Source organism: Ictalurus furcatus, chromosome 4 (assembly GCF_023375685.1).
Source record: "Ictalurus furcatus strain D&B chromosome 4, Billie_1.0, whole genome shotgun sequence".
NCBI classification, from domain to species: Eukaryota; Metazoa; Chordata; class Actinopteri; order Siluriformes; family Ictaluridae; genus Ictalurus; species Ictalurus furcatus.
In genome coordinates, this window is record NC_071258.1 from 21,364,051 (window position 1) to 21,376,368 (window position 12,318).

At 44.3% G+C, this 12,318-nt stretch overlaps 1 protein-coding gene across 8 annotated transcripts in view; it reads right to left on the reverse strand.

The window, feature by feature from the left end:
* sema4ba (sema domain, immunoglobulin domain (Ig), transmembrane domain (TM) and short cytoplasmic domain, (semaphorin) 4Ba) overlaps window positions 1-12,318 on the reverse strand; it is a 162,324-nt gene that overhangs the window by 53,637 nt on the left and 96,369 nt on the right. For all 8 annotated transcript variants that reach the window (XM_053623306.1, XM_053623301.1, XM_053623303.1 and 5 more), the window contains one exon: window positions 7,063-7,179. In XM_053623306.1, coding sequence (XP_053479281.1) covers window positions 7,063-7,179 — 117 coding nt within the window. The remainder of the gene's footprint in view (window positions 1-7,062; window positions 7,180-12,318) is intronic.

Genomic DNA, 12,318 nt, shown 5'->3' on the forward strand with positions numbered 1-12,318 from the left:
TCCGCCTTGTGTTTCGTTCCTCCAGCTGGCTGTGCAGTAGCCATCGCTCCGCATTCAGGCCAGGCTGGGGATATCATGTTATCTCTCTACGGTGCGGAGGAGACCGCGCCACACCTGAATCTCAGAGAGCACGCCCGGTTCCTGTCTGAGGTCAACGTCACTGCCAACCAAGTTCTGCTCACATTTGAGTCTGCTGACATGGCCGACCAAGTTCTGCCTTCCTGTTCCGCCGAGGACGTCGCTCTACCTTCTCGCCTGCTGAAGCTGATAACCCAGCTTCTCATGCCTGAGTGCTGTCTATCGACCCCGGCAAGCCTGCCCCAACCTCATGCCTTCCCCTCGGCTCCTTGAGGAGCCTGCTATCTGTTGAACAATGCCTGCCTCGGGACCTACGGGGTTGTGAAGACATTTAGCCAGGACCGCCGGGAGAGGGAATGTTTTCTGGCACTCCATGGGTAGCGCCTTTTGGGGGGTTCTGTCATGTATATCAGAGAAGGACCTCTGAACTACAGTTCCCAGCAGCCACTGCACCTCACTGCATCACAGTCACATGACCACCTGCACCTCACATTCTTTTTAACGAGCACTCGTGTGTGTGTGTGTGTGCGCGCGCGTGTGTGTGTGTGTGTGTGTGTGTGTATATAGCCACAGTTTGCACTGCACTCCTTGTCTTACGTTTGTATTTTTTGCTGTGTTTAGGTCTTTGGTGTATGTGTATTCTTTGCCTTAGTGTTTTGCTGCCCAGTCATAGTTCTTGTTTAGTGATTTATTTATTTATTTATTTATTTATTTATTTATTATTAAAAAGTAAATCTGCATTTGCATCCATCTCCACCTTGAAATCGTGACAGGTCCATTGTATTGTTGTATTTAAACATGGTTTTATTTTAAACACATAAGATTTTTTTTTTTAAGCGGTACAATTTTTTTCTACAAGATAATGAGTTAAATATTAGGGGGGGTCATGGTAGAGGGTCCACCCCTCCATGCAGAAAATTTTTAACTCCTTTAATATTCTTAGGTTTGTGTAGGAGGACTTCCTTCTTCAACACAGGTTTGCAATACAGTTAAAGTCCAAAGACCGAAAGATGGTCATTGCAACTCAAGCTAAGAGGCTATGTAAATCAATAACCCATAATAACTGGAAAAATACTGAAATTGTATCATAAATTTAAAAATGACAAATATTGGACATTGTTGGATGCGTTTTCCCCCCACCAGATTTTACTAAATACTGAGGCCAAACATCTTTATCTAAAGAAACTGTCAATTAAATTAACTTTCATAATTATTTTAACAACCTTAAATATATTGCAACTATGTACATTTTTTTACTTTGAGAGATATAAGCATTTTTGTGTGCTGAATGCAAAGCATTTTTGTTAGTTCTGTTTGTGCAGGTGTTGTATTGTATTTGTTGTAGTCATCCTGAGATTTCCTGTCTACACAGTGGCATACTGCCAGCCTTGCAAGGTGTGTTTATCAGGGATTTCCATGATTCCTTGTTCCTGAAGACAGATGCAAGAAGAATTATAATGCTAGCAATTATTGTTTCATTTTTAGAGCATTTTAAAAAGCACTATGCAAATGAGGCTGTCAGTGGCCCAGCTATAGTTAAAGGATTAACCATTTTTGTTTTAGAAGTATATTTGGCTCATCAGCTTGTTGAAAGCTCTATCTATGGTTAAGTCTGAACCTCCTGTCAGGTTTTGGGCTGAAATATCCTGGTACTTACCATGAATGTTCACAAGAGCCCCTAAACCACCAGCTACAAAATAGTTCCATAGTATCACTGATACCCATTGAAAATCATGGTGGTTTTCCTTCTATGAAGTCCATTTTTGCTAAAAACACCACCAATTCTAATTCTGTTTTTAAATGCATTTTTATATCTGATTTGTGCAGGTCAACAGCCATCAGTCTCTTTTATGTTGAAAGCTGTTTGGTTTTTCCCATGGTATTGGATGACAGTGATTTTGCATGTGTGCAACCTCATATTGACAGCCCACAGAAACTGGACATGGTTGTTAAAGGCAACAATAGAGTTCAATAAGAGAGAATAGAGTAAATGAAAATCATTATTATTTTGAAGAATTGAACAAAAATTTTGTTAGAACAAAGATAAATAGTATTTCCTATTAAGAAAAATGTAATTATGTGGATTGACTACTTTCCCTTTTTTGGAATCTAAGAATCCACTGAACCACAAACAGTCTCTGAGGAACCTTTTATTCTATGAGTATAGGGGCATGCTATCATTCATATATATATATATATATAGACCTTGTTGCGACCCTGCAGGCTAGAATGATAATTCTATGTGGAGTCTACAAACATTCAATCACTTGCTGATTGGATGGACAGCTGGTCAATCAGTGGTAGCTGGATGCAACACTTTTTCCTGTGACTTTGTCCACAACCTTCAACTAGACTAAATAGCATTTTAAAATAGTCCACCACTTGTGGCTACCATGGCTGCCTTTTCTGACATACTATTAGTATTGTAGAAATAGCCATGAATGCACTTACACTAAACATCTGTTTCCATTTGTTTCCTATTGGATTTTTTCTTTACTGAACCACTATTGTTCCCTGAGAAGGGAACGAGACCTTGCGTTTAGCATAACACTATGGGAGCGCCCTCGCACGCAACCAGCATCTGAAGCTTGCGTAAAATCATGCCTATTTATAGGCCTGCTGTGATCAGGTGACGTGGCAATTAAGCGCATCGCGTGACACATATATGGCACCTGTGAATCACGCCGTCAGCCTCTATTATCTGAAGCGAAGACGCAATTCACAGGCCTGCCCTGGTATGACAAAACTACACAATGTCTCGTTCCCTTCTCAGGGAACAGGGTTAGATGCGTAACCCAGATGTTCCCTTTCAAAAGGGAACTCCACGTTGTGTTTAGCATAACACTATGGGAACAAGAATACCCATTCCGTCATACCGCGGGAACGGCCTATTCAAAAAGACCCAAGCCCGAGGGTCACTGCAAGACACTCAAGCCTGGGGCGGAATGAATGATATTACCAGGCTGTAATATCGAATGAATTTGTGTGGCGTAGACCACTCTGCAGCAGCACACACATCCTGTAAGGATACCCCGTTGGACAAAGTCTTCGAGGAGGCAACCCCCCCTAGTGGAATGAGCCCTTATGCCCAGAGGCATAGCGAGACCGCACATCTCATAAGTGATAGATATTGCTTCCACTATCCAATTAGAGATGCGCTGCTTTGACACAGCATCACCTCTACTTTCGCCGCCAAAGCAGACCAGCAGCTGCTGCGACTTACACCACTGGCCGGAGCGGTGGACGCAAGTACAGAGAGCCCTTACTGGACACAGCAGGTGCATTCTCTCTTGTTCTACTGTGAGGAACGGAGGAGGGCAGAAAGCCTGCAACACCACAAGCTGGGCAGCAGATGTAGGCACCTTAGGAATATAATCCGGCCTAGGATACAGGAAGGCCTTGGCTAATCCAGGGGTAAAGTCATGACAGGAAGGGACAACAGAGAGAGCTTGTAGATCTCCTACTCGCTTGAGGGATGTCAAGGCCAGTAGAAGAGCTACCTTTAGAGTCAGAAGCTTCTCAGAGGCTGACTCTAAGGGATCAAATGGGGCCCCGACAGACCTTCCAGGACCACAGAAAGGTCCCACAAATGTATGCGTGGCCTGCAGCTGGGCCTCAGCCGCTTAACACCACACATAAACCTCGAAGTTAGAGGATGTTGCCCCACAGAGGCTCCATCAACGGGGTGTGGCTGGCCGAAATGGCGGCTACATAAACCCTGATTGTAGAAGGAGCCCACCCCACTGAGAAACATTCTTGTAAGAACTCCAGGACTGTAGCTATTGCACAGTTCACTGGGTCTAGCTGGCGTTCCTCACACCACAAAACAAAAAGCCGCCACTTGAGCGCATAGAATTTCCTTGTGGGTGGTGCTCTATCATTCAACATGGTCTCTTGAACCTCAGTTGTGAGACCAGAATCTATGAGCTGGTGCCCCCCAGGGTACAGACCCACAGTTTCCATAGTTCCGGCTGAGGGTGATAAATCAGCTGTGAGACAGTAGATCCCTGCAGATGGGAATTTCACAAAGAATGCCATCTAGCAGGGATATTATCTCTGAGAACCATATTCAAGCTGGCCAATAAGGTGCTACTAGCAGCAGACGTAGACTGTCTTGGCCAACTCTCGCTAGAACTTGCGGGAGCAGAGAGATCAGGGGAAAAGCGTACAGATGTGACCTTGGCTAAATGTGCACCATGGCGTCCAGCCCTAATCATGCGAGAGGAGTGAGGGTGAACCACAGCGGCCAGTGTGTTGTCTCCTCGGAGGCGAACACATCCACTCCCGCTTGGCCAAACCTCCGCCACGTGGATTCCACCACTTGTGGATGGAGCCACCAATCCCTGGGCCTCAGCCCCTGCCTCAACAGGATGTCTGCCCCCATATTACAGTTGCCCAGAATGTACATTGCACTAACTGACAAAACTTTCTCTCTGCCCAGAGAAGAAATAGTTACACCTGCCTGAACAGGGGGCATGGACATAATCCTCCCTGGTGGTCAATATATGAGACCACCATTGTGTTATCTGTAAACACACGATGACCCCTCACCTGAGGAAGAAGGAATTTCAGTGCTAGAAATATGGCCCACATTTCTAGGCAATTCATATGCCACTACAGATGAGGGCCACTCCAGAGACCATGAGCTGGACAGCTGTCTAAGACCGTGCTCCAGCCAGTGAGGGAGGTGTCTGTCATTACCGTCTTGCACTAAGGAGACACCCCTAGAGTGTGAACCAAGGCTAGAATCCGGGGACACTTAAAATTCTCAGAGCACGTAGGCATCGCCGCGTGACACTGATTACTCTCAGAGTAACTCCCCAACTTCTCAGCCACCACTGAAATGGTCTCCTGTGCAATAGGCCCAATGGTATGACATTGGCTGCTGCTGCTGTAAGCTCCAATAGTCTCCCATAGAGACTGGAGTGGATGCCAAGATCCAGCTCTATCTTGCTCAATTTTGATAGGATTGACCCTACACACGTTGGGGATAGAAACGCCCTCATCATAGTAGAATCCTTATAACCCTAGAGAAGTTGACCACTGCACTGGAGAAAGCATACTTTTCTGAGGTTCAACCTGAGCCCCAAGCTCTTCATGTGGGCGAGAACATCATCTTGATGTTGAACCACCAGTTCCCTGGATCGTGCTAGAATTAACCAGTCATCCACGTAGTTTAGTACACAGATGCCCTGGAGTCACAATGGAGCCAGAATGACATCCATGCACTTTGTGAAGGTGTGAGGGGATAAAGTTAGCCCGAAGGGAAGAACCCGATCTTGGTATGCGTCACCTCCAACGCAAACCCCAGGAACTTCCTGTGACTGGGCGATATTCTATGTGGAAATATGCACCTTTTAGATCTATCGTCACAAACCAGTCCTCAAACTGAATCTGTGGAACGATAAGTTTGTGGGTCAGCATCCTGAACCTGTATGTCGAAGAGTACAGTTCAGATGACTCAGATCTAAAACTGTACGCATACTCCTATTTTTTGAAGACCAGGAAATAATGGCTGTAAAAACCTCCCTCCCTCAGGGAACAAGGTACATGTTCTATGGCCCCTTTGTCCAAAAGGAATCTTTCTTCCTGCGCTAATGTCAGGCTCTGGTCTGTGCTGACTACTGTCATGAGCACACCTCTGAACGGTGGGGCGGGGTCGAGCTCTGAACCCTTTTCTACGGTAGACAGAACCCATGGAGACACATTTGGCAGTAGTTTCCATGCTTCCAGACAGTCTTTTAGTAACGTTAACTATTCCACATTTTATTGGAGGGAAAGCATCAGATTTTCGTTGCCCTGTGACAGAGACCAGAGAACACTGAAAACTTCGGACAACCTTGGCTAGGGGAGGCCCTACAGTAGCACTTGAACTCGACACAACAGGGAAGGAATTGGCTGAATGCCGCCGTATGTAGAGCTCACTCAGCAGGTCTGCTTGATACTCCTGCAACACTGTCATTGTCTGCAGTGACCCACAAGCAAGACCCACTACTGCACAGGCCTTGCCCACCAATGCCCCGGTGGCCTTACATGGCTTGGATTTCAAAGCCGGCCCCCCTAAATTACCTGCCGTCAATGGAGAGAGGTAGCTCGCAAGCGCCTCCTCCACCTTCAGCATAGCTAATAAGCCATGCCGTTCAATCCCCACAGTGGCCCAGTAATCCAACATCATGGGGTTATAAATATGGCTTATGCATGGTTTTCCCACGGAAGCCTGATATTTTCACTTCTCGAAAAAAGGGGAGTTTTCTGTAGTGTGAGGAATTTACTTTCACTGAAGAGAAAAAAGCTCATCCAGCCTTAATAATTGCTTTACGCAGCTCTTTATATGCTGGTCTCAGTTTTTAGCACACCCTTCTGGCTCCTCGGAGTCAGACAGGAATTATTATTTATTTAATTTTTTTGGGCTTTCCATAGCTGAAGGAGTCGCCGCGATGCGAGCTCCAAAATCCAGCGGAGAGCCGGACCTGGAAGACAGAGCAAGAGATAGAGCAGCGCTCATCTCCGTCTCCTCTTCCAGATCCATACAAGATCCCCCGGACCTGAGATGGCTAGCAGCCGGCCCAGATCCGCAAGGCTCTGAAACCCATCTCACTTCGGCTTCCGAGAAGACAGCGAGTCGCAAGCGGAGCTGCCTAATATAAGGTGTTACAGTGCGCATATAAATATATATAAAATCACGTAACGCGCTTAGTTGCCACGTCGCCTCATCACGGCATGATTTTACACAAGCTTCAGAAGCCGGTCGCGCATGAGGGCGCTCCCATAGTGTTATGCTAAACACAATGTGGCGTTCCCTTTGAAAGTGAACAGTCATTTCAGCCATTAATTTCATTATGGTTTTCTTATATGTTAATTTATAATGAGCTTTGAAACAGACAGCTCTCCAACACAGACAATCTTATCTTCCAAATAAGAGAAGAAGGTGGGACCAAGGGGACTTTGAGTTAAAAAACAACAACATATGGTCCTGACTCTCACCTTGAAGCCAGTTCAATGAGTTTTCTGTCTTTAGGGTAGTGCCCTGACCAAGGCTTTTGTAAATGATGGGCTCATTCCCTTGAAAATTACTGACTGTAGCAGCATACAAATCTCCACCTGCAGAAAAATTAAAATTTTAGACAGATGCATAGAGACACAAATTTATGTATATATACACATACAGCACTATGAAAAAGTATTCTTCTATTTTGTGCATCTCTCATAGTAAATTTTTTCAGAAATTAAAACAAAATCTAAGATAAAACAGGCAACCTGAGTAAACACAAAATACAGTTTTTAAATGATAGTTATTTATTGAAGAAAAACTTAATCACATACTGACTGGGCCTGTGTGAAAATGTATTTGCCCCTGTAGTTACTAATTCCCCAAATCTATGAAACTGCATTCATAATAGGGTTCAGCTGGACTAGACGCAACCAGGCCTGATTACTGCAAAACCTGTTCAATCAAATTATCACTTAAATAGAACTTCTGCAATAGCATGAAGTTGGTTAAAAAGGTCTTACCCAGTAACAGACTATGCTGAAATTGAAAGAAATTGAAATACATCAGTCTGGTAAGGGCTACAACGCTATTTCAAAGGCTCTGGGACTCCAAAGAACCACAGTGAGAGCCAGAATCTCCAAATGGAAAGACTTGGCAAAATAGTGAACCTTCACAGAAGTGGTCGACCTTCTAAAATTCCTCAAAGACCACAGAAACTACTCGTCCAGGAAGTCACAAAAGAGCCAAGGATAACATCAAAGGACCTACAGGATTCTCATGCATCAAGGTCAATGTTCATGACTCCACTATCAGAAAGACACTGGGCAAAAACGGCATCCATGAAAGAGTGGCGAGGTGAAAACCACTGCTAACCCAGAAGAACATTAAGGCTCATCTAAATTTTGCCAAAACACACATTGATTAGTCCCCTTTGAAACTATTGGAACGGCAAGGCCAATTTTTTTTGTTGTTGTTGCTGTAGACTGAACACATTTGGGTTTGAGAATATGAGATATATATTTATATACACAGACCAATCAATCAAAACATTAAAACCACTGACAATTAACGTAAATAATATGGATTAATCTAATGACAATGGCACCTGTCAAGGGGTTGGATATATTAGGCAGCAAGTGAACAATCAGTTCTTGCAGTTGATTTGTTGGAAGCAGGAAAAATAGGTAAGCATCAAGTGACTTCGACAAGGACCAAATTGTGGAGGCTAGACGACAGGGTCAGAACATCCAAAATGGCAGGTCTTGAGGGGTGTTCCCTGTATGCAGTGGTTATTACCTACCAAAAGTGGTCCAATGAAGAAAAACTGCTGAACCTGCCACCGGTGACCCTGTCTGGTCCCATCCCACAGAAGAGCTACTGTAGCACAAACTGCTGAACAATTTAATGCTGGTTATGATAGAAAGGTGTCAGAACCCAGTGCATCACAACTTGCTGTGTATGGGGCTGCGTAGCTGCAGACTAGTCAGAGTGTCCATGTCAGTGGTCTTTTTCAGCAGGATAATGTGCCCTGCCACAGTGCAAAAATTGTTCAGGAATGGTTTAAGTAACATGACAGAGTTCAAGGTGTTGACCTGGCCTTCAAATTCCCCAGATCTCAATCCGATCAAGCATCTGTGGGATGTGCTGGACAAACAAGTCCAATACATGGAAGCCCCACCTAGTAATTTACAGGACTTTTAGGGACTAAAGGACAAAATGTACAGGACTAAAGTATCTACTGCTAACATCTTGGTGCCAGATACCACAGAACACCTTCAGAGGTTTTTTGGAATCCATACCTCGATGGGTCAGAACTGTTTTGGCAGCACAAGTGGGGCCTACAAACTAGCAGTTGGTTTTAATGTTATGGCTGATCGGTGTATGTGTAAAAGAATATCACGTACATTTTTTCCCCTCACCAAGCACACATACTCCCAACAGATGTTAAATGACAACAACATTTCCCCACCATTTTCTATATCCAAAGAGGGACATCTAAATTGGACACACAAACATACATGCATGAACACACACACATTAAAGGAGTAAAGGTTTGTCACACATCATTTCCCCAACACTTTCTATTTCCAAAAAGGAATGCTTCAATTAGAAACACAAAAATTTTGTCAAAATGGTTAGAAACAAATAAACAAGCACATACACACATTATGTTTTTAAGTTAAGCCATCTCTTGCTTTCTTTACTTGGACCCACACCATCCTGTTTTGAGGATGGGAAGTGGATGTGTCTTTCAAAAGTGAAAAGGAAAGTGTTATAATATCTGTCATAAATGGTGTTTAACTATCAAAAATCTTTAGTTGTGCTGTCCATTTTATCACTGTACAAACTTATTGTGGAGAGGTGTGAATTGTTTGCCCAGCAGGGGGCTCACACTCCTTCCCTTTCCCACCCTGCTTACCAGCCGCTAAACACAGAGTCACGAAACTTACAACAGACTTGCACGATAAAATAATTCATTTGTTTATGCTGATTGAAAAAGTCTGTGGATTTCTGTTGGCAGAATGGATCGAAAGAGCACTGTTTGAAATGGTTAATAGATCTCATTGCCATTATTCCACAAAATTCTGGAATTGCAAATGAGCATGCCCGTCCAATACCAGATGTTCAAATGGAAAATGTTTTGTCTCCTATTAGCCAAAATGTTCAATTAGATATCGACCTTGAAAGCATCTCCAAATAGCCAACATCTGCAAATATATATCAATGTGGAAAACAAGACAACTCCTACCAACCAAAATGCATAAGCTGGTAGATCCTAATTAGATCCTAATATTACAATAATTAATTGTGTTAGATTTAATAACACTTTTAGGAAAAGAGTTTAGGAAAAGAGTGAATTTTTCTTCAGTTGAAATTGTCAACAGTTTTACTAAATTTTAGAGACTTTAAACAGTGTGACAGATGTGGCAAATGAAATAATTGCACCAAAAGATGTTGAAATTGGAAGTGCTACGCTCGATGTTTCATCATGTATTCAATTAATCAGTGGTGTCATTGAACTGCAATCTTTTCTGACAATGCTCAAAAATGCCATTCAGGGCAAACATGGTTTATTTATATAATGAATGAATGAATGCCTTTTATTGTCACTATACACATATACAATGAAATTAAGAGCCACTCCTTTTTGTTCCGTGCCAACATGTACATAAAATATACAAGATAGAATAAAATAAAATAAAATAAAACAACACGAAATAAGTAAATAATAAATAGTACTGGGGGTGGGGGTACTATAAAATGCACAGTTCTGAGACACTATATACCTATACTGTGAAATCAGTACATGTATGTGTTTAGAATGGTTATAGCTTTTGGGGAAAAAAACTATTCTTAAATCTATTAGTCCTTGTTCTGATGCACCTGTAACGTCTCCCTGAGGGCAACAGATTAAACAGATCAGAGCCAGGTTGAGAGCTGTCCTTAATGATGGTTTTTCCTCTGCTGAGGCAACGGGAGATGTAAATATCCATCAGGGAGGGGAGAGGGCAGCCAATGATCTTCTGTGCTGCTCTTATTACTCTCTGAAGCCTCTCCCTGTCTGCCGCGTGCAGCTGCCGTACCATACCGTGATACAGTATGTCAGCAGGCTCTCGACGGACGAGCGGTAGAAGGTCAGCAGCAGGTTGGGGTCCAGATTGTACTTCCTGAGGACCCTCAGGAAGTGTAGCTGCTTTTGAGCCTTCTTAATAACCGCTGTGATGTTGTCTGTCCAGGAGATGTCAGCAGAGATAAGGACGCCAAGAAACCGGAAGGTGTGGACCCTCTCCACACACTCACCATTGATGAAAAGGGGGGCTAGCTCAGTGTTGTGCTTCCTGAAGTCTACAATGATCTCCTTGGTTTTCTTAGTGTTTAGAGCCAGATTGTTCTCTGAACACCAGGCTGCCAATTTCAGGACCTCCTCTCTGTAGGCTACCTCATCTCCCTTTGAGATGAGTCCGACCACTGTGGTGTCGTCAACAAACTTGACGATAAGATTATTATTGTGGATCGGACTACAGTCGTGGTTGTAGAGACAGTACAGGAGGGGGCTCAGCACACAGCCCTGTGGAGAACCGGTGCTCAACGTGCGAGTGGAGGAATGGTGGGGTCCGAGTCTCACTGTCTGAGACCGGTTAGTGAGAAAGTCCTTTATCCAGGCACATGTGAGGGGGGGAGGCCAAGAGTGACCAATTTGGTGATGAGAATATCCGAAATGATTGTATTAAAAGCCAAACTGTAATCCACAAAAAGCATCTGGATGTAGCTCTGTTGCTGCTCTAGATGTCTCAGTGGAGTGGAGTGGAGAGCTACGGCGATAGCATCCTCTGTGGATCTGTTTGCGCGATATGCAAACTGATAAGGGTCGAAGTCTGGGGGGAGGTAGTCCTTGATGTGCTGAAGAACCAATCTCTCAAAGCACTTCATGATAACTGGAGTGAGGGCCACAGGACGATAATCATTTAGGCTAGTGGTGGGAGACTTCTTTGGCACTGGAATGATTGTAGGCAGGGCGGGATGACTGCTTGGGCCAGGGAGAGATTGAAGATTCTGGTAAAGATGTGGGCAAGCTGCTGGGCACACGATCAAAACACCTTACCAGGTACTCCGTCTGGGCCAGCAGCCTTCCTGGGGTTCACTGCCAGAAACATCCGTCTAACATCGTGTTCCCTCACAGTAAGTAGAGTGGTGCAGGAACCAGGAGGGGATGGAGGCAGGGCTGGACTGGTGCGGGAACCAGATGAGGGTGGAGGCAAGGCTGGAGCAGATGAGTGCTGTTGTTGTGATGTTTCAAAGCGAGCAAAGAAGCAATTTAGCTCTTCTGCCAGCATCGCACTCAGGTCTCCTGTTGTCGCATCGAGGCCTCTGTAGTTTGTGATGTCTTGTATGCCCTGCCACACCTCCCGTTTATTTTTACTGGAAAGGTGGGACTCTATGCTCCTCTTATGGTCCGCCTTAGCTTCCTTAATACCACCTTTCAGGTTGGCACGAGCGACTCTATACAGAGCTCTATTACCAGACCTGAAGGCAGTGTCGCGGTTTCTGAGGAGTGTGCGGACCTGGTTGGTCATCCAAGGTTTCTGGTTTGGGAAAACCTGAATGTTTTTGTCCACAGTCACATTTCCGATACAGAACTTGATATAGTCCAGTACCATTCCTGTTAATGTTTCTAGCTCCTGATGTTCAAATAAATCCCAGTCTGTCTGTCTGAAGCAGTCCTGTAGTTTGGAGAATGCATCGTCAGG